The sequence below is a fragment of the Hyaena hyaena genome, unplaced genomic scaffold (genome assembly GCF_003009895.1).
Source record: "Hyaena hyaena isolate Hyena2069 unplaced genomic scaffold, ASM300989v1 scaffold_1210, whole genome shotgun sequence".
NCBI lineage: Eukaryota > Metazoa > Chordata > Mammalia > Carnivora > Hyaenidae > Hyaena > Hyaena hyaena.
Window position 1 is genome coordinate 294696 of NW_024081845.1, and position 22458 is coordinate 317153.

The 22458-nt window shown below is 35.3% G+C and overlaps 2 protein-coding genes across 2 annotated transcripts in view; both read right to left on the reverse strand.

The window, feature by feature from the left end:
- AKAP9 (A-kinase anchoring protein 9) overlaps positions 1-22458 on the reverse strand; it is a 154584-nt gene that overhangs the window by 114181 nt on the left and 17945 nt on the right. Inside the window, 6 exon segments of the mRNA XM_039222901.1 lie at positions 84-281; positions 1114-1269; positions 2494-2664; positions 3028-3081; positions 11241-11285; positions 14862-15086. Coding sequence (XP_039078832.1) covers positions 84-281; positions 1114-1269; positions 2494-2664; positions 3028-3081; positions 11241-11285; positions 14862-15086 — 849 coding nt within the window.
- Positions 12621-13072, reverse strand: LOC120224631 (60S ribosomal protein L36a-like). The gene has a single exon (XM_039222902.1). It carries the CDS (start codon positions 13047-13049, stop codon positions 12729-12731), a length of 321 nt encoding a protein of 106 aa, XP_039078833.1. The 5' UTR covers positions 13050-13072; the 3' UTR covers positions 12621-12728.

Below are 22458 nucleotides of genomic sequence, written 5' to 3' on the forward strand. Positions count from 1 at the left end.
ATAACACAAAAAGATAAATACTTGCATAAAATTTCAATTATAAAGCTGCTGTACATTGGCTAACTTCCTTAGAATAAACATACCATTTCATATGCTCTGATTTTCTCTTGTAAGAAACTAATTTGCATTTTGAAGTCTTCTTTCTTTTTTTGATAATCTTCTAATAAATGGTCTTGTTCTTCCAGCTGTTGCTGATGACTGAGGATCTGTTGTTTGGCTTGTAACAAATCTGCAGCTGTGTTACTATGAGTGCTGTTTCTCAGAGTTTCACTAGCCTGTAACTTAAAAACAGAATGAAACCCCCAAATTAAATTCTGAAGTGACTGCACTAGGGAACAGACATCTTTGGGGACATTACTCAGCTCACAACTGCTCTCTGGGAAATTTGCTACATTCATAGGCTTGAAACCCCATCAAACATGCTGTCATGGCTTATCAGATGAGTATGGGCACATTATCCAAGCTGAACAGTAAGATTCCATAACAAAGCACAGAAAGCCTAGTAAAATAGGGAAGACTAAGGCAGACCTACAGAAAGAAATAGGGCCTGAAAGACAGTACTTCCTGGATTCCTGATGTCCTTCTCGTTTCTGATTCCAATCCCCTTCAGAGGCCTGGTTGTATTTCCACCTTGAATTCTGTAATATAAGCCTGTATTACATTAAATTTCTCCCTTTTGCTTAACCTATCTCAAATTATTTTCTGTATCTGCCATCAGAAACCATGATTAATGGAATTACATTTTTATGGCTCTGATGAAAGGTAAATGGAATATATTCTGTCTAGTTACCATTTTAGAAAATAAAATAAAATCATACCAGGTTGGCAAATGTAGGATGTGGCTACATGTTAATTTCTGCAAAAATCCACCCATCAGACTTAAAAGATTGTGTAGGCTTTCAGTATACAGACAAGGAAAAACAAAGAAAATAAGAGAAAGAAACCACACAAGAACTAGTTAAATTCTTTGTTAACATAATAACAGGTGTTCACTATTTTTTCCAACATGATACATTATAAAGCAAGTTTAAATTGGTTCTGAAAATCATGAGCATTTTTTAAAAAATTCATTACCAAAAATCTAATAAATTTTGTTCTATTAGTTATACTTACATGCTGGAACTGAATCTGTAATTTCTGACTTTGTTATGTCAACTCTAAAAATTCTCTCATTGTCTCATCCTTTTCTCTTCTTGCTTGTTGTAAATTAGCAGTAAGCTGGGTTATGATGCCATCTCTTTGTTTAATGGCAGCTTCAAATTCTTGTAACTAAAAGACATCAGTGAAAATAGTTAAGTGTTAGACTTATTTTTTTTTAAGTTTATTTATTTTTAGAGAGAGAGATCGTGTGGGAGCGTGTGTGAGTAGGGCAGGGACAGAGAGAGGGAGAGAGAGAATCCCAAGTAGACTCCATGCTGTCAGGCTGGAGCATGGTGTAGGCTTCAATCCCATGAACCATGAGATAATGACCTGAGCCAAAATCAAGTGTCAAATGTTTAACCGACTGAGCCACCCAGGTGCCCCTGATTATGAGTACAGGTAACGATTCAAAAATATACTAGATGCACTGGCAGGTTGTAATTTGTAAGCAATCTTATTCATATTTAAAAAATTATCTTGCAGAAACTGGTTTTACTTCCAAATCAACTTAAAAAAAATTACCTGAATAAACAAAATACACTAGGTCTAACTTATCGATTATCTGCTTCTAGAAGGACAAATGCCTTTATATTCAAGGATGCCCCAATCTGTTCCTAGGCAACATCATCATAGACATGTTCAATTCTCACTTGTTCCTGTAGAGGATGAAACTAAGATGTATTGTCATCTTCATCAATGGTCTTTTTCACCTTGTTTTCATAACTGACTGCCGCAAACAACAGATGTCATTTGAACCAAAAGAGGTCCCTTTACAAGGACTTGTTGACATTTTTAGTGAGTATAAGTCATAATATTCTGATGTGGTTTGCACCATATTTTCTCTCAGGTTAATTACAAAAAACATTTATTCTACTGAAGTGATTTCAGCCTAGCTATCTCATAAAGTTAAATAAAAGATTTCAGATTCTATTACCCCTGTTCATGGAATCTTAGTGTTAAGCAAGGTTGTTTATAAGTATAAGAACATATATTATGTGAGGCATAGTTGGTTAAGTGTCCAACTTAGTTAAGTGTCCAGCTCAGGTCATGGCCTCAGCATCCGTGAGTTCAAGCCCCACATCAGGCTCCGTGCTGACAGCTCAGTGCCCGGAGCCTGCTTCAGATTCTCATTCATATTCTCTCTCTCTCTTTCTCCCCACCCCCCCTCAAGCTCATGCTCTGTCTCTGTCGAAAATGAATAAATGTTAAAAAAAAAAAAAAAATTAAAAAAACAAATATTATGAGTGAACTTAAGTTACGACTTAAAAACCTCATCTTTAAAGGATGTACATACACTGGCATTCAGATTTCCTGTTTTTGTAACAAAACAAAAGCCACATAAAGTAAGCACACCTGCTGTAGCCCTTCAGTTCCATAGGTGGCTCTCATTTCTTCTAGTTCTCTGTTCAGCTCTTCAATCTCATGTTGTTTGCCAGCCAATTCGTTTTCCATCATCTCTAGGTGGGTCTGATTGTACTGTGCTCCATGTTCAGAATAAGAATCATCAGCCCCAAATTCTTCTTCCTAAATCAATCCAAGATATTTAATAATTCATACTAACAACATTCCTCAGGAAGAGGGATTCAAATATTGAATTCCGCAGTGAAGTTCACTTTAAAATATCACTTATCACCTGAGAATTTACTGGAATTTACCTACTTTGTTACTAATGTGCTATATATTTTAAAAGCAAAAACAAGATATCTACAAATTCTGTTATAACTGAGCTTTGTAACATAAGGTAGCTAATTGTTTTCTTAAACGTTAAAAGCATTTGGAAATCTCACGCAGAAAGAAGTGCATGCAGGAAAAAGCTTTGTTAGTAAGCCAGATGGTTTTAAATAGTGTAAAACATTAGTATTGTTTAAGTAGCTTTAAATACTGTACCCTTAATAAATTTGTGGGCTTTCTTGTTTTCATCACAAAACTGCAACCATTTACCTGTACAAAAACAATTTCCTGATATATTATGATTTTAGATAGAACTTTATTTAAAGCTAACAGTCATATTTCTGCTAACTGTATTCGCGCATATTTTATGGATAGGGAAAATGCCTCATTGGCAAAAACAGATACAGTGATATTTAAATATATAAAAGACATTATGATCATTTCAAATGCCAATGATTCCTAAAACACTTGAGTGCTTACAATCCGGAAGATACTATACTATATACATTTTTAAGTGAATTTAAGTTGTAACTAAGTGCGGTTTCTATTTTGTCTTCAGAAGGGTAAATATAGACCTCAAGTTACTAAAATCTCTTCTGCAAAACACTGCCTTATAATCATTTAAATAATTATTGTCTGATTAAGCTCTATTCATTTTAAAGTAAAATCGTTTACTGGTGCAAGGTCACTGGAGGTTGGTAATCAGGTCAAGAAGTATGAGATGAAGAGGTAAACAACACTCCCCCAACTTTCCCCTGGGGAAATTACAGCCATGCCAACCCTAACTGATGTAGAGATTTTCCATAACATATTACTGCCTCTCTCTACCACAGACATTTGGGGACGGGAGGAAGAAGGATGACAGAGTAGGTCTCCTGGGTTGATCTGGTGGGAGATTAATTTCAGATCAATTAATCTATTTAACAATCCCCTCCTTCCCCCAACAGTGTACAAAAGAATTTTATTCCTGCTTACATCTTAATTATTCACAATTCTACATTAACAGAATTCAAGATAATAAAGTTTTTACTTAAGAATACAGGACAGAATATCCTAGAATTCGGATATGAACCACATCAGTTTAAAAAGTGAAAATATTGCAGCACCTGGCTGGCTCACTCAGTAGAGCATGCAACTCTGGACCCTAGGGGTCATGAGTTCAAGCCTGCCCACTTCAGGTGTGGAGCCTACTTAAAATAAAAAAAATTTAAAAAATAGTGAAGATATAATTTAGGAGTTCTTTAACAGAGTTTTATTCCTTTGTTTTTCTTAAAACAAAACTATAGTAAAAAAAAAAAACAACTCATCTTTATGGCAACACAATGTTGCAATTTGTGAAAACTATCAGAATATGGGAATACTATTAAAATTATTAATATCAAGTCACTTGAAGTAACTTTCCAATTAAATCCTTCTAAATTTCACTTAGCTTTTCTTGATTCTGGAACAAAGCATTTTAATAAGCATCTACTAACATGTTTTCGTTACAGTAACAGTGTTATGAAATGGATTTTAGGAAAAGCTTCAAATACAATAGTAAGCAATGGATACTCCTTTAAGTGGAGATGATACAACTCTGTAGTAAGTTACTGGCTTATATTAATTGTATCTAACATTATATAGCCAGTGGTCAGCTTAATTTTTCTATAACTTAAGCAAAATTACACATGAAAAACTTGTATGTATTGGCTTCTTAAAATACTACAAGGCCATTTTCAAAACTTAATTACATGTTATTATAAAAAACATAAAAATCAGTATTAATATATTTTTAAATTTTAATACCATGTAAATAGATAAAAGATAATTCACCAGAACTAAACTAAAGTATATTCTGAAGTTAGAATAGAAATACTCAGCAGAATACTGGAATCACAAATAGTTAACATTGTTATTCTATTGTTTTAATGTGGATAATTATTTTACTGATGCCTAACGGGTAGAGCACACATCTCTTCTTACATATTTAGCCTTTAGGCTGCACTAATACATTCTTTCTCAATTCACAGATTTACTCAATTTATATGGGTAACATGAAGACTTAGGAAAGTATAAGTCAAGTACATTTAAAATTTTTAAATGTTCTATAGAGGTAAGTATCATCTCACAAAAATACTTCCTCCACAACTAGCCCAGTGTCCTAGATTCAACCAACTCCTATGTTAGCAATCTTAATGAGACACTACCAAATACTTCATAAACTATCAATTTTTCTACTGTTTTCTACAAAGTGAATATGTAACTTCGTCATAGTAAAATCCATTGTGAATCCAAGTCCAAAATATATAATATCACAAAGGTTATGACTGATATCAGGTCAATCTGTCAAAAATTATTTCATAAATATCTCAATGAAAACTTCTAAGAAATTATTTTTTTAAATTATAGGTCAGTTAATCAATTTAGTTTTTGTGACCAGCATTAAAAAGAGAAAGCATCAAAGGATATGTCACACAGTAAAGAGAAGTGTGTTTTTCCTGAAACTTTTGTTTGGAAAAAAAATTCACATGTATATATAGGTATATACTCATGTACACAATCATTCATATATATAATGATAAACATATATGTAATTACACATGAAAATATATAGAAATTACACATAAACATGTAGAATCTATTTCTTGTTGAATCACTGTCAACATATTCTAACTATTTTCTGTAGGAATTACATTTAAATATTACTTGTACCTTACTTCAAAATACCTATTTACTAGGTATCACAGATAAATAGTTTCAATAAATTTTTCCGGACCTCATAATATCCGCCAGTTTTAGAATTTAAACAATCTAGGCAAAAAATATCTTATTGTAACAAGAATTTCCAATATACTGTTTTCAAAAACAGAACTTGAAAACCACAATCTTCTAATGTTTTTCTTTCAAATATATATTTAATAAAAATTAAAGTTTACGCTCATCCCAAGGTGAGAAAATGGCTATATAAATTTAACCAAATTTCACAGGCATATAGGACATGGTCTGACCTGTAGCCACTTGGCTTATTTAAAAAAAAAAAAATCAACTTTGTGTAAAGAAAAAAACGCATTTTGTGGAGGGAGTCCTTGGGTGTCCCAAAGACACAGGCAGTTCGAGAACAAAAATACCTGAAACTTTTAATCAAGAAAGACAAGCTAAAAGAATTAAGGCATTATAGGGGCGTCTGGGTGGCTTAGTCAGTTAAGCGGCAGACTCTAAACTGGCTCAGGTCATAAGCTCATAGTCTGTGGAATCAAGCCTCGGCTGGGCTCCAATCCGCAGTGCTGAGACTGCTCAGGAATGTTTCTCTCCTTTTCTCTCTGCCCCTTCCCACTTGTGCTCATTCATTTGCTCTCACTCTCTAAATAAACTTAAAAAAAAAAAAGGATTAAGGCATTATAAATAGAGACAGAGAAGACAGCCAAGTAGGAGTTTCCTGAGCTCACCTCTCCCTGGAATGTACCAGGGCCACAACTACATGTACCGCAACTCACTGTGAGAGAACAACCTGGAGACTAGCAGAACAGTTTTTCCAGAGCTAAAGCTACAAAGAAAAAGCCACATGGTAGGAGGGACAGAGACACAATCAGAAACTAAACCTGTGCAGCAAGCCACAAGCAGGAGAGATCTCACAGATGTGAAGGCCCTCCTCAAGAAGCAAGACGTTCCAGCCCCACACTGAAGATATGCACTGGGAATATGAGCTCCCAGAAACATCTGGTTTTAAATTGGCTTAACTTTGGGGGAGCCAGAAGGCTGTAAGAAACCAAGACTCTGTTCTTAAAAGGCCAGTATACAACATCACTTGCTCGAAGATCCAGGACAAGACAGCAGTTTGAAAAGCAGCTGGATTATATGTGAAGGGTTATTAATTTTGGGGTGAGTGCCACGGGGACAAAGATCTGCAGGAACTTCTTCCAGGAACAGAAGTGGTGGCACACACCATTTTTCTTACCCTCCTTCAGCACAAGCAGGCCCCAGTTCTGACACTCTCCCTTCCTAGCACCACTCACCCTGCCCTGGTGTTGCCCTGTGGAACCACCCCAACCCACCCAACTGTCCTGGCAGGGGCCCTTCCAAAGTGACTCCTACTCTAGGGAGCCCCACCCACCTGCTGCAGGCCCAAGAGAGTGGCCACCAAGCCTCCCAGGCAGTCACACTGCATACTAACCCCACCTGCCAGCATGCCTGCGGCAGCTGCAGCCTAGCCTCTTGGCCAGCCTCGCCAGGGCCAGCCTCGCCCACCAGTGCAGCCACAGCAGCTGCAGCCCAGTCACTATTTGCAGATGACAGGATACTATATATATAAAAAAAAAAAAAAACCCTCTAAAGATTCCACTAAGAAACTATCAGAACTAATAAATGAACTTAGTAAAGGTTGCAGGACAGAAAAGTAATATACAGAAATCTGTTGATTTCTATACTCTATTAACAAGCTAGCAGAGAAATTAAGAAAAATACCATTTATAACTGCATCAAAAAGAATCAAGTATCTAAGAATAAATATGACCAAGGAGGTAAAAGACCTGTACTCTGATAAGTAGGACACTGATGAAAGAAAGTGAAGACACAAATAAAGGGAAAGACAGACCATGCTCATGGGCTGACAGAATACTGTTAAAAATGTCCGTACTACCCAAAGCAATCTGCAAATTCAATGCAACGCTATCAAAATACTAATAGCATTTTTCACAGAACTAGAACAAATAATCATAGAATTTGTATGGAAACACAAAAGACCCCAAATACTGGAAGTAATCTTGAGAAAGAAGAACAAAGCTGGAGTCCCTGATTTCAAACCATACTACAAAGCTACAGTAATCAAAACAGTATGATACTGGCACAAAAATGGATACATAGATCAATGGAACAGAACTGAAAGCCCAGAAATAAACCCATGTTTATGTGGTCAATTAATCCATGACAAAGAAGGCAAAAGTACACAATGAGGAAAAGACAGTCTCTTACATAAATGGTGCTGAAAATATAGGGCAGTTACAAGCAAAAGAATGAAACCACTTTTACACCATACCCAAAAATAAGCTCAAAATGGATTAAAGACTTAAACTGTTAAACAACTAGAAGAGAACATGGGGAGTAAACTCTTCTACATCAGTCTTAGAATATATTTTTCATCTGTCTTGGCAGGCAAGGGCAACAAAAGCAAAAATAAACAACTGAAACTACATCAGACTAAAAGGTTTTTGCACAAAGAAGGGAACCATCAGCAAAATTAAAAGGCAACCTACTAAATGTACTGAATGAGAGAAGGTATTTGTAAATGGTATGTCTACAAGGTTAATATCCAAAATATATTAAAAAACTCAAAGCAGAGAGTACAATGCCCAGTGAAGTCAGAGGAAAACAAATACCATATGATTTCACTCATATGTGGAATTTAAAAAACAAGACAAACAAGCAAAGGGGGAAACAAAAAGAGGGACAAACCAAGAGACTCTTAACTATAACGAACGAACTGATAGACACTAGAGGGGAGGTGAAAGGAGAATGGGTGAAATAGGTGATGGGGATCAAAGAGTACGTTTATCATAATGAGCACTGAGTATTGCAGAAAACTGATGAATCACTATATTATACATCTGAACTTAATATAACACTGTATGTTAACTACACTGGAATTAAAAACTTAATAAAATAAAAATAAAAAAGTTAAAAAGAACTCATTGCACTCCACACACACACACACACACACACCCCAATCCAATTAAAAAATGGGCAAGAGGGTCTGAATAGACATTCTTCCAAAGACATATAATTAGCCAACAAACACAGGAAAAGATGCTCAACATCACTAAATAACAGAAAAATGCAAATTAAGACCACAATGAGCTATCATCTCACACTTGTCAGAAAGACTGTTTTCCAAAAAAAAAAAAAAAAAAAAAAACCATGAAATAACAAGTGTCGATGAGAACATGGGACAAAGGGAACCCTGGCGCACTGTTGGTGGGAATGTAAATTGGTGTAGCCATTATGGAAAACAGTATGGCAGTCCCTCAAAAAAATTTAAAATGGAAATACCATAGGATGCATTAATTCCATTTCCAGGTATTTGCCTGAAGAAAACACCAATTCAAAAATATATATTGCACCCCTATGTTTACTGTAGCATTGTTTATAACAGCCAAGACATAGAGGCAACCTAAGTGTCCGTCGACAGACAAATGGATATGGAAGATGTGGGGGGGGGGGGGGGGGGTGTGAGTGTGTGTGTGTAAAGAAAGTTACTCAGCCATAAAAAGGAATGATCTTGCTATATGTGACAACATGGATAAGTGAAATAAGTTAGAGAAAGACAAATACTATATGATTTCACTTATATGCAGAGTTTTAAAAATGAATGTACAAAACGGAAACAGATTCATAAATACAGAGAACAAATTGGTGGTTGCCAGAACAAACTGGGGCTAAACAAGTAAAGGGGAATTATAAAATAAATAAGATGCAAGAATGTAAAGTATAGCATAAAGAATATAGTTAATAATATTGTAATAATTTTGTATGGTAGAGTGCCTGGGTGGCTCAGTTGGTTAAGCATCTGACTCTTGATTTCAGTTCAGGTCATGATCTCAGTTTGTGAGTTTAAGCCCTGTATTGGAGCTCACTCCTCTCTCCATTTCTCTCTCCCCCTCCCCTGCTCATGTACGCACTCTCTCTCAAAATAAATAAACTTTAAAAAAATAATAAGTTTGTGTAACAGGTGCTAACTACACTTATTGTGGGAGTATTTTGTAATAAATATAAATATCAAATCACTATGTTGTACACTGAAATTAACATAATATTCTATATCAACTATACTTCAATTTAAAAATAATGAATAGAAATAAATTTTTTAGGGGTGCCTAGGTAGCTCAGTCAGTTAAGTGTCTTACTTCGGCTCAGGTCATGATCCTGTGGTTCATGAATTGAAACCCCATGTCGGGCTCTGGGCTGACATTTCAGAGCCTGGGAGCCTGCTTCATATTCTATGTCTCCCTCTCTCTCTAACTCTCCCCTGCTCGTGTTCTCTCTCTCTCTCTCTCTCTCAAAAATACACCTTAAAATTTTTTTTAATAAATTTTTAAAAAGAAAATAATAAGGCATTACAAAAAGAAGAGCAGTGTTACTTTCATATGTAAACTTCAAATTTAAAGTCACAAGGCTAGATTCTCTGAATTGCAAGTTTTGATTTTAAACTGAGCTACTTCCCCTACAGGCAACTTTATGCAGCCTAAACCAGGTACCAATTTATTTATTTAACCATGGTTAATTTTTTTTTCCTGATCAGATTACTAATAAGTATATTCCCAGCTTTTAAGCATATTAAACTTTTGAGGTATCAAAGTTTTTACTCCTATTAGCACTTCAAAACAGTAATCTGTTCACTTAAGAACATTAAGTTGTCTTTTCCCCGCCTTGTATTAGAACCCTACAGGGGCACCTGGGTGGCTCAGTCGGTTAAGCGTCTGACCTCGCCTCAGGACATGATCTCACAGTTCACGGGTTGGAGCCCCACGCTGCGCTCTCTGCTGACAGCTAGCTCAGAGCCTGGAGCTTGCTTCAGATTCTGTGTCTCCCCCTCTCTCTCTGACCCTCCCCTGTTCACGCTCTCTCTCACTCTCTCTCAGAAATAAATAAAACATTAAAAATAATATTTTAAAAAAAGAACCCTCAATATACCAAAAACTCATGGAACACACTGAGTTGCTGAACCATTCAGAGTAAAGAATACTTGTCCACATTCTCAAACTGTGGACCAATGGAATACACTGAGTTGCTGAATCATTCAGAGTAAAGAATAATTTTCCACCTTCTCAAATTCTGGACCAAAGAAATGACAATGATATCTAAAAGAATAAGAAAAAGATAACAATATGACATATACTAATAACACATAAAGAAGGTATTTCCTAATGTCACCAATGCCTACATTACATTTTATCACCTAAATTTCAAAATCACTCCTGCAATATTAATTTCAATAAATGAATTCATATAATTATACAGAATTCAAGCATTTGTAAAAAGCATTACTTAAAATGTGAAATAGTCTGTATAATAAAATATTTATGGTGTTGAATATGGATACCTATGGCAATGATGTATCCTAGAATCTCAATATCATTTTGCTAGAAACTCAAGGCCTCTATTTAATTAAGGTCCATGCTATGTAAACAGATTTAAGACCTTAGTTAACACTCCGCAAAAATATATAAAGAAAAACATAACCTTCAGGGGATCTAGGTCATTTACTTTATATTTTGTTATGTTATATTCTAGTATATATATACTTTATATTTTGTTATGCTATATTCCAGTATATATATATATTTATATATATAGGTATATATATATAAATACATACGCATGAGTTGCAAGAAATAATAATCAAGAAGTTTCAAAATCAATATAAAAAGTCCATCATACATAATATTAATTATACTTACCTCTGAACTATAATCATCTGCTGTAGTTGAAATTTCACTTTCTGGCTAAAAAAAAAAAATTTTTTTTGATTAGATTAAGGTCTCTTTTCTTCCCACTGTGCTTTATTAACCCATTACTATTAGTAACAGGATAGAAAACTCACATAAAAATATCAAAAAAAAAACTACTAAAGTTATACAAACACTTAAAAATTTTTTTAAAGTACGTGGATTTTATTTTATTCATTTTTTTTTTTTAAAGTAATCTCTACACCCACGGTAATGCTTGAACTCACAACCCCCAGATCAAGAGTCACATGCTCTACTGACTAAGCCAGCCAGGTGCTCCTAAACCTGTAAAATTTGCACTCTGATTATGAATTATAATGGCTATATAACACATGATATTTATCACAAGGCATTTTTCTAAATATAAGTATATCACGAGGTACTTTCTTTCACACAGAGTCATACATACAAGTCATTTGTAAGACAAAAGCACCAAATAAGATATCATCCCTCAAATTCTTATGTCTTTTTTAAATAAAAGAAGACCTTTATCACAATGTTAGTCAAAAGGGGTCGATTTCTCCAAAAAGAAAAATCATTGGGGCATCTGGTTTAGTTGGTAGAGCACATGACTCTTGATCTTGACTGGGGTCAGAAGTTTGAGCCCCATGTTGGGCCTAGAGATTTAAAAAAAAAAAAAAGTTAAAAAAAATCATCAAATCTTGATGCTAGAAAAGGAATAACAACTTGAAGAAAAATAACAATCTTTGCTGTTATTAATACCTTTGAAGCTTACAAAACACTTTCCAAGCCTCCCTCAGAAGTACTAGAAAGAGTCAAGGAGGAAACTTAAATTTTTACTGTTTTTTTACTGTTCACCCACTCATCTAAGAATCTCATTTTACAAGTGAGAAAAGAGACCCAGATATTCATTCAACAAAAATGAACCATACGGACTCCTTTCTCATCTGTATTTTAAGGAAATTTTCTTCAGCACTCAATACCAAGTTCTAAGTCTACCTACTCTCCAATGTAGTAATTGATGCCAGGAACAGAAAGAAGCTTACCCATATTCTAAAATTCTATCTCAGTGGTTCCTACCTTATGTGACCCTCTATTAAAACAAAAATACTTAAAAAAATTTTTTTTAATGTTTATTATCTTTGAGAGGCAGAGAGAGACAGAGCATGAGTGGGGGAGGGACAGAGAGAGAGAAAGGGAGACACACAATCCAGAGCAGGCTCCAGGCTCTGAGCTGTGAGCACAGAGCCCAATGCAGGGCTTGAAGTCACGGACTGTGAAATCATGACCTGAGCCGAAATCACTTAACCGACTTAGCCACCCAGGCACCCCAAATCAAAAATACTTTTTTTTTTCCCCCAAAAAAGGAAATTTTATTGAGGGCACTAGTTTATTTCACTCAAAGGACCAACTGTAACCAAATGAAGTGAACATAACCTCAAGATTTTATTGTCTTCATAATGTAACAAAATACGAAGCTTAGAACTGGATCACTTGGCCCTTTCTCTTCTTATCTCCTCCCAGTTCAAAATGCTTGGATCTCTTAATAGCCAGCATTCTCTTAGATCTGCAGTTGGGCTCAACACATTCAAGCCTCAGCACAATCTTCTTTGTAGTCTTAGCCTGTTTTCGGAAAATCGGCTTAGTTTGTCCCCCATAGCCACTCTGCTTCCTGTCATAACGCCGCTTTCCCTGGGCATAAAGAGAATCTTTGCCTTTCTTGTACTGTGTCACTTTGTGGGGTTGGTGCTTGCCACACTTCTTGCAGAAAGTCCGGCGGGTTTTAGGAACGTTCACCATGGCTGCGAGAAGGCTAGCGGCACGGAAAGTTCAAAAATACTTTTATGACACAAGCCCTCATGGTTCATTCACTTATGCCATTTAACCAGCTATAGATTAAATGTATACTGTGTACTAAAAACTGTGGTACTGAGGATAAAATAGTGAGCAAAATGTTCTTTGCACTGGAAGTTCATATTTCAACAATTACAAGATACACAAAGAAAAAGCAAAGTATGTCCCGTACACAAGAAAAACAGTAGCCATTAGAAATAGTTCCTAGCTATTTTTAAATGGTCAAATAGGTGAATAAAGTGAATAAAATAAACTCTAAAACACTAAAGAAAACTGTAAGGTACTGCCTTACAAAACAGAGAAGATCATTACAGAGATATAACTTAGAACCAAAGAGGGGTGTCTGGCCAGCCCCATTGGTGGAGCACGCAATTCTTGACCTTGGGGTTTCGAGTTCAAGCCCTATGTTGGGTACAGAGATTAGTTTAAAACAATTTTGAATAATAAATTTAAAAAAGAAGTAAAATAACTAAAATGAAAAGTTCATTAGAGGGGCTTAACAGATTGGAGGAGGAAGAAGAAAGAATCCACAAACTTTAATACAGTTCAAATGAAATTAGGCAGTCTGAAGATAAAGAATGAAGAAAAATGAAAAGAGCATCAGAAATCTGTGCAGCAATATCAAACATACTAACAGCCTTAACAGGAGATCATGAATGGGACAGAATGGAGAAAGAATATTTGTCTGAAAACTTCCCAAATTTGATGAAAACCACTAATCTACATATCCAAGATGCTCAACAAGTTCTAAGTAGGAAAATCTCAAAAAGATCTATTCTTAGGATGAATAGCAAATCTCTAACACTCCTGACTTCTTGAATAAAGCTAAAATCCTATATAATACCTACATCTTTCTGTTTCCACATAAATATATCAGGGCACAATCCAAATTATAATTATTATCTGCCTTGTCCACCACTCTTTCTTCTAAGCATCCCAACCTTTTTTACTCCTGGTCTTAGTTGGTGATTCATCTCACCCACCATCCCAATCCACTTTTAAATTCTCTCTCACTGCCATATTCTGGAAATTATAGCATTAATGAGAAGAAGAAAACTAGCCTCTGTTTAGGGCCTTCTGTGGACCAGGTGCAATCTCCTTCCCCTCATCTTTATCATCACCCCATTCCCATCATTGGGTAATCCTTTTAAAACTAAACTTTTTTTTTTTTTTTTTTAGATAGTTTATTGTCAAGTTGGTTTCCATATAACACCCAGTGCTCATTAAAACTAAATTTTCTAATGGGCATGGAGGAGGGTATTTGTTGGGATGAGCACTGAGTGTTACATGGAAGCCAACTTAACAAACTAAAAAAAGAAAAAAAAATCTAAAAAAAAATAAAAAAAATTAAAAGAAACTTAAACTTTCTACAGTTTCCAAGTCATATCACGGTTTCATGTCTTTGTGAATATTGCATCTTTACCACAGAGTTTGCCTTGCTGATAGCTAAAGCCGATTTGGCATTCCCCCAAATCATGGTAATCTAGGGTACCATATGCATTTTTGTTACCACAGCTGAAATCAGAATACACAGCTTATCTTACATCTGCCTTCTCCCCTAGACTGACTTTGCTAAAGTGCAGAGACCATCATATTTACCTTTGCATCCGTGGTGCTGATTCTTTGATATATCACAGTTGTATTACAATATTTGTTGAATCAAGCTCACAAAAACTGCACAGGGTGCTAGTAAGTATTGTTATTAAAACAACTTTCCACTTAGAATTCTGATGTTCAAATATCTAGATGAATACTTACTTCAAGAAAGGCCTCGTCACGTTTGATTATTGTGGATTCAGGAGTCACAGCTGTTCCTACTCTCTGAGAACTATTTATGTACATTTCATCACCCTGTGAGTGCTCAATATTTAAAGCATGATATGCTGACACATCTTGTTTACTGCTTGAAGTTTTCTTCTTTTTTTTCTGCTTCTTAGGATTCTGTCCATCCGATTGAGCTTTCCTTTGTCGAAACTGGGCAAGCTACAGGAAAAAAGAAGTTGTCCTTATCAGTAGAGATACTTTTTCTTGATCACCACTATTAAAAAAGCAAGTATCACTACCTAAAGCACTCTACACATTCAATGCAATTCCAATAAAAATTGCACCAGCATACTTCTCAAAACTAGAACAAACTATCCAAAAATTTGTATGGAACCACAAAAGACCCCGAATAGCCAAAGTAATACTGAAAAATAAAACCAAAACGGGAGGTATCACCATCCCAGACTTCAGCCTCTACTACAAAGCTGTCATCCTCAAGACAGTATGGTATTGGCACAAAAACAGACCCATAGACCAATGGAACAGAATTGAGAACTCAGAAGTGGACCCAAAAGTATACAGCCAACTGATCTTTGACAAAGCAGGAAAGAATATCCAGTGGAAAAAAGACAGCCTTTTTAACAGATGGTGTTGGGAGAACTGGACAGCAACATGCAGAAGAATGAAACTAGATCATTTTCTCACACCATGCACAAAAATAAACTCAAAATGGATAAAGGACCTGAACGTGAGACAGGAAACTATCAACACCCTAGAGGAGAAAGCAGGAAACAACCTCCTTGACCTCCACCGCAGCAACTTCTTACTTGACACATCCCCAAAAGCAAGGGAATCAAGAGCAAAAATAAACTGTTGGGACCTCATCAAGATTAAAAGCTTCTGCACAGCCAAGGAAACAACCCAGAAAATTAATAGGCAACCAACGGAATGGGAAAAGATAGTTGCAAATGACATATCAGATAAAGGGTTAATATCCAGAATCTATAAGGAACTCACCAAACTACACGCCCGAAAAACAAACAACCCAGTGAAGAAATGGGCAGAAGACATGAACAGACACTTCTCCAAAGAGGACATCCAGATGGCCAACAGACACATGAAACGATGCTCAGCATCCCTCCTCATCAGAGAAATACAAATCAAAACCACACTGAGATACCACCTCACGCCAGTCAGAGTGGCTAAAATGAGCAAATCAGAGAACTCGAGATGCTGGCGAGGATGTGGAGAAACGGGCACCCTCCTACACTGTTGGTGGGAATGTAAACTGGTACAGCCCCTCTGGAAAACAGTGTGGAGGTTCCTCAGGAAACTAACAATAGAACTCCCTTATGACCCAGCAATAGCACTGCTAGGAATTTACCCAAGGGATACAGAAATGCTGAGGCATAGGAGCACATGGACCCCAATGTTCATAGCAGCACTCTCCACAATAGCTAAAACATGGAAAGAGCCTAAGTGTCCATCAACAGATGAATGGATCAAGAAGATGTGGTTTATCTATACCATGGAATACTACATGGCAATGAGAAACAATGAAATCTGGCCATGTGTAGCAACATGGATGGACCTTGAGGGTGTTATGCTGAGCGAAATAAGTCAGGCAGAGAAGGACAAATATCATATGTTTGCACGTATAGGAGGATTAGGAGAAACTTGACGGAGGAACAAGGGGGAGAAGAAGGGCGGAAATGGTGGGGGAAAGGGAGAGAGGCAAACCATGAGAGACTCTTGAATGCTGACAAAAACTGAGGACTGATGGATGTGGGGGGGAGGGGGGATGGGCATGGAGGAGGGCACTTTGGGGATGAGCACTGAGTGTTATGTAGAAACTAATTTGACAATAAACTATTTGTAAAAAAAATAAAAAAATAAAAAAAATAAAAAAGCAAGTATCTTTGCAGTTACTTTCTTTACAAGATCAAATATCAGTAAAACGGTAATAAAGGACAGATGTTATAATCCTTAATATAACTACTGAATTGCAAAGAAGATACTTCTGAATAATGCTGTTCAAATATTGTTAACTGAAAATGTCGTATCTAAAGAAGAAAAAATTAGCCCAGAGATGGGCAGAATAAGGGAAAGCAGGCACTCTTCGTCACTGCTTGGTGAGAGTGTAATCTCTGGATGTTAGATTACACAAAAATATGAGTTCTAGATGTATTTGCTTTGTGAAATTTCTGGAACTTCTGCTAATTTATACTAATTAGCCCAGGCAAATGATTTAGCTATACAAATGATCACTGCAGCCTTGTTTTCAATGGAAAAAAAATCTGAAATAATTTAAATGCCAAACAATAGAACTTCCTATCTCTTAACCGTTTCCATATCATCATGAGGAGTTCTGTGGTGTCCTAGTGCCATCTGTACTTATCATTGTTTTAACTAGTATACTTATCTAAATTTATCTTAAGAGGAGACTTTCTATCCTGGTATAAATTAAAAGCCATGATCACTTGTGATTTCCTTAAAGAAAACAGTAAACAGAAATGAATGTAATGAAAAATAAAACTACACTAAAATTTTAGTTCCGTATTACTGCTGAAGTTTTAATAAGAGAAACAGGCAAGTGTTAAAGGAATATTCAGGATATATGAGCAAAGAGACTTTTGGCTTATTGTAAGCAGATGGATAAAAAAACCCCTAGAAAGGTATTAACTTTCTTATAATACTATTCACTATTATTTAATACTGAATCAGGATATGACCTAAAATATCTTGTCACCCCCTTAAATCAGAAGTATGCATTACATACCTTGGACAATACTGGATTAACTCAATTAAAATAATATTAATGTAAATCATCAATAATAATAAAGATGTTCATACAAAAAATATACATAAAAAGTAAGATGTTTACGACAGTAGTAGATATAAAATAACATGCAATAAAATATTTTTTAATAAAATGAAAATGGTGTGCATCTTTTTCAACAAAGACACAGCCTTCAACAATTCTAACTAGCTTGAAATTTAATATTATACATATCAGCATAAATACTGAAAGAATATAACCACAACTTTGGTATCTCTCTAGACTGGAGATTACAGATATTTTTCCTTATGTTTATTCAAAATTTCCTTTTTTATGCAGCAAATTTTCTTTTTTTTTTTTTTTTTTTTTTAAATTTTTTTTAATGTTTTATTTATTTCTAGGAGAGAGACAGCATGAGTAGGGGAGGGTCAGAGAGAGAGGGAGTGACAGACTCTGAAACAGGCTCCAGGCTCTGAGCTGGCAGTCAGCACAGAGCCCGACGCGGGGCTCGAACCCACGAACCGCGAGATCATGACCTAAGCGAAAGTCGGACGCTTAACCGACTAAGCCACCCAGGCGCCCCTAGGCACATTTTAAAAATATCTCTCAGAACACAAAACTCAGAAAAATGTTAGTAACATTTGTGATATTTAAGTTCAACTTCAGAAACTTCTTAAAATTCCATTTTGTGTAGAAAATATACCCAGACAGTGGAAGATATAAAAACAAAGGTGAAGATTTTGTTTGAAATGCCCATTTGTTAGATTATATATATATATATATGTATATACACACATGTATATACATATATTTCATATTTAATAGTAAATTTTTTTAATGTTTATTTATTTTTGAGAGACAGAAAGAGCGTGTGCACGGGAGGGACAGAGAGAGAAGGAGACACAGAATCTGAAGCAGGCTCCAGGCTCTGAGCTGTCAGCAGACCTGACACGAGGCTCGAACCCACAAACCTTGAGATCATGACCTGAGCCGAAGTCCGTATGCTTAACCAACTGAGCGACCCAGGCACTCCTGTATTTAATATTTATTTCTACGTACAAAAGAGAATACTAAAACTGTATTACAAAAAAAATTTTTAAAAACACCTCTGAGACAACAGTATCCAATACTAAATGAACTCAAATGCAAAAGTTATTAATGGACAGATATGGTATAAAAGTAAAATGGTTCTTGGGGTGCCTGGCTGGCTTAGTCAGAGGAGCACAAGACTCTTGATCTCGGGGTCGAGAGTCTGAACCCCACACTGGGGATACTGATTACTTAAAGTAAATAATTTTTTTGTTTAAAAGGTAGAATGGTTCTATTACGGTGTTTAGAACAAATCACTTCACTTCTAAGAAAATAAAATTACCAAGACATTGTTTTGGGTCTTTACTGATTATATGAAGTCATATTATATTTTCAGAACAATTATTCAGAAGGTAAACTCCATGAGGGTTCTGCTCACTGCTATATATTCAAAGTCTAGAACAGTACTCAAAAAACACATGTTGAGTGAAAAACAATAATTTATCTTTTACAAAAAAGTTACCACTAAACCATTTTAAGCACTGATCCACAGAACCAGACAAGTAAGATGATATAATAGACGTATCTAATTCTACTATATAAAAAAGAAGTTCCATGGTCTTAGAAATAAAATAAGAAATTAAATGAATTAAAACAAAATAATCCTTCTTGCCATCTCTTCCTCCATCAGGCAAAAAACAAGACAAAATTAATTCTCAAAACTAATGCCCACAATAGCTCTTTAGAAAGAGCTGTTTCATAAAAAATGTATAAAGAACTTACACAACTTAAAGCCAAAAAAAAATCTGATTAAAAATGAACAGAAGATCTGAAATAGACATTTCTCCAAAGAAGACATATACGTGGGTAACAGATGCATGAAAATATACTCAACATCACTAATAATCAGGGAAATGCAAATCAAAAAACAACGTGATATCATTTTCCTATCAGAATGACTAAAATCAAAAACACGAGAAACAAGTGCTGGCAAGGATGTGGAGAAAATGGAAAACTTTGTTCGCTGCTGCTGAGAATGCATACTGATGCAGCCACTGTGGAAAACAGTATGGAGGTTCTTCAAAAGATTAAAAATAGAACTATCATACAATCCAGTACTTCCACTACTGGGTATTTACTAAAGAAAATAAAAACACTAATTTGAAAAGATATATACATCCCCATGTTTATTGCAGCATTATATACAATAGCTGAGATATGGAAGCAACCTAAGAGGCCACTGATAGACAAACGGATAAGAAAATGTGGCACATACATACAATGGAATATTAGACAGCCATGAAAAAAGAGATTGTGCCATTTGAGACAATGTGGGTGAACCTCCTGGGTACTATATTAAGTGAAATAAGTCAGACTGAGAAAGACAAATACCATATAATTTCACTCATGTGGAATTAAAACAAAACAAAACAAAACAAAACAGGGGCACCTGGGAGGCTCCTTTGGCTAAGCGTCCAACTCTTAATTTCAAATTCATGAGTTTGAGCTCCATACTGGGCCCTGCACTCACAGCACAGAACCTACTTGGAATTGTCTCACTTTCCCTCTCCTCCCCCAATACCCCCTACACACACACTCTCTCTCTTAAAATAAATAAACTTTTAAAAAATATAAACAAATAAGAAAACAGAAAGAGACAGACTCTTAAATACAGAAAAGAAACTGTAGAGGGGTGGCGGCAAGGGAGACAGGCGACTGAGAGTACACCCAACCTGATGAGCACTGAGAAATGTGCAGAATTGCTGAACCTGAAACTAATATACTATATGTTAATTATACTTTGATTTTTAAAATAAATGAAGCTCACAATTGCTCTTCACATTAAAAATGTGAGAGAGGGAGTAAGATCACATCATAAACCTAATTTCTTATCGCGATCTAAGCTATTTTTATTTTAAATTTGTAAAGTGGCAAGCTAGCAGATAACAAAAATCAGAAACTCTACTCAATTAGCTAATCATCTGATATTGAAATGATACACTTTAAATTACTGGGAAAACATTTATTCTAAAACATGCTGAAAATTCAGACTACAGCCATCTGTGTTTGTCATTTGGAAGCCAATTATAAAAATGTTAACATATGTAGGCACCGAAATAGTTGCAAGATTTAGTGGAAAAATATTATGTCCACATACACTTGTCTTTCAAAACTGATTCAGATATCAAGCAAATATATTACTTTAACTAGAACATGAATAAATGACTAAACAAAATGACTGATAATTTATTCAAATTCAATATTTATAAGCAATCATTCTCAATAAAAGAACAAATGCTGTATAAAAACATGCCAAGTTTTTATAATGGCAGTTCAAAAAACAACTACTAATTGCAAGGTTTGTTTATTGAGTATTCATTGAGTGTTTACAATGCACCAGGCACTGTGCTAGACATGAATCAAAATATATAGGCCTACTTTTAGTCGCGGCCAGCCTATTACTTCACAAAGTTGGTAGAAACAAATAAAAGTTAGTGTACAATTTCATGAATGAAAGTAATCCTACATATCTGTAAAGAGATGGTACAGGAGCCTCTCATACCCTGATTTTTTCAAGGCTTTCTATAAGAGATGTGGTTGTCAAGTTTTAAATCTGTGAAGGAAATTACTTAGCATATGACAGGTATTAAGTAGTTCATTTATTTAAAAATATTTATTGGCTGCCTATCATGTATCCACCACTGTGCTAAATGCAGAGCAGGTAGTAATGAATCAAACATACAAACAGCACTCCTATGAATTGTAATCCAGGTAGGAAGAATATAGATAAACACAGAATTATATCATTTCAAGAGATAAAAAGCACTTTGAAGAGAAAGTACAGGTACTAAAGACAGGCTATGATAGAAAGACTTAATATGGTTGAAGATGTAGAGGTCAGGGAATATCCTACTAGAAAAAAAGAATGTGGAGGCTGAGATTTAAAGACAAATAGGCATCACTTGCCTAATATAATCGATTAAGAGGCAAAAGAAAACAAGAACACCTGACTCCAAATCCAGTAGTTTTTCCATTATACCAATTTATATTCCATGCATTCTGAGTTCCTCCCCCCCCATTTGTTATTATACTTTAAATCCTAGAACACTAAATTTAAAGGCATGAATATATGAAATTACCAAATGAAAAAATTACTTTTTTGACAAGACTGGGGGCAAAACACACCCAAAACAACACATACACACCAAAAAGAGAATATTATAAAATATTTTTAAAATGTTATCTAGTCTCTCCAGTTTCCAAAAACAGCTATAAGTTGAACCATTTTCTATGTTTTTGCTGTAGGAGATTTAAGACATCCTAATTAATTCTAATTATGGTGACTATTGGTACTTGTCAGTGCTGCCTTTAAACCTTTTTAATATTCCTTAATGAATGTTGCACAAGAATGCTGAAACTATTACAACAAAACCCCAGGGGCCTAACTATGGAAACAAAAAGAAGATTACAACAGTTGACCCAAAGACAATTTGTATGTAGGGCAACTGAAAAGTAGACAAAAGCAACATTTTAAGGATGCTCTGAAGCACATTTTCCAAATAACAGTGCCAAATAGCCCCCAACATATCAGATATGGAAAAGACCTCAGAACTTTACATTAGTAAGTCGTTAGTCTTACTTATATCTTATATTCTCATTCAATGTAGATTTTTTAAAATTAGTTTTGGAACACTTTCATGTCTAAGAAGAAAACAGATGCTGCAGTCTAAGGAATCACCTTAATTTTGCATATTTTAACACATTTCATTGTATGGCACATCG

What these genes read in the sequence shown, in the direction of transcription:
- LOC120224631 (XM_039222902.1), bottom strand. Translation starts at nt 13,049, where the DNA reads ATGGTGAACGTTCCTAAAACCCGCCGGACTTTCTGCAAGAAGTGTGGC.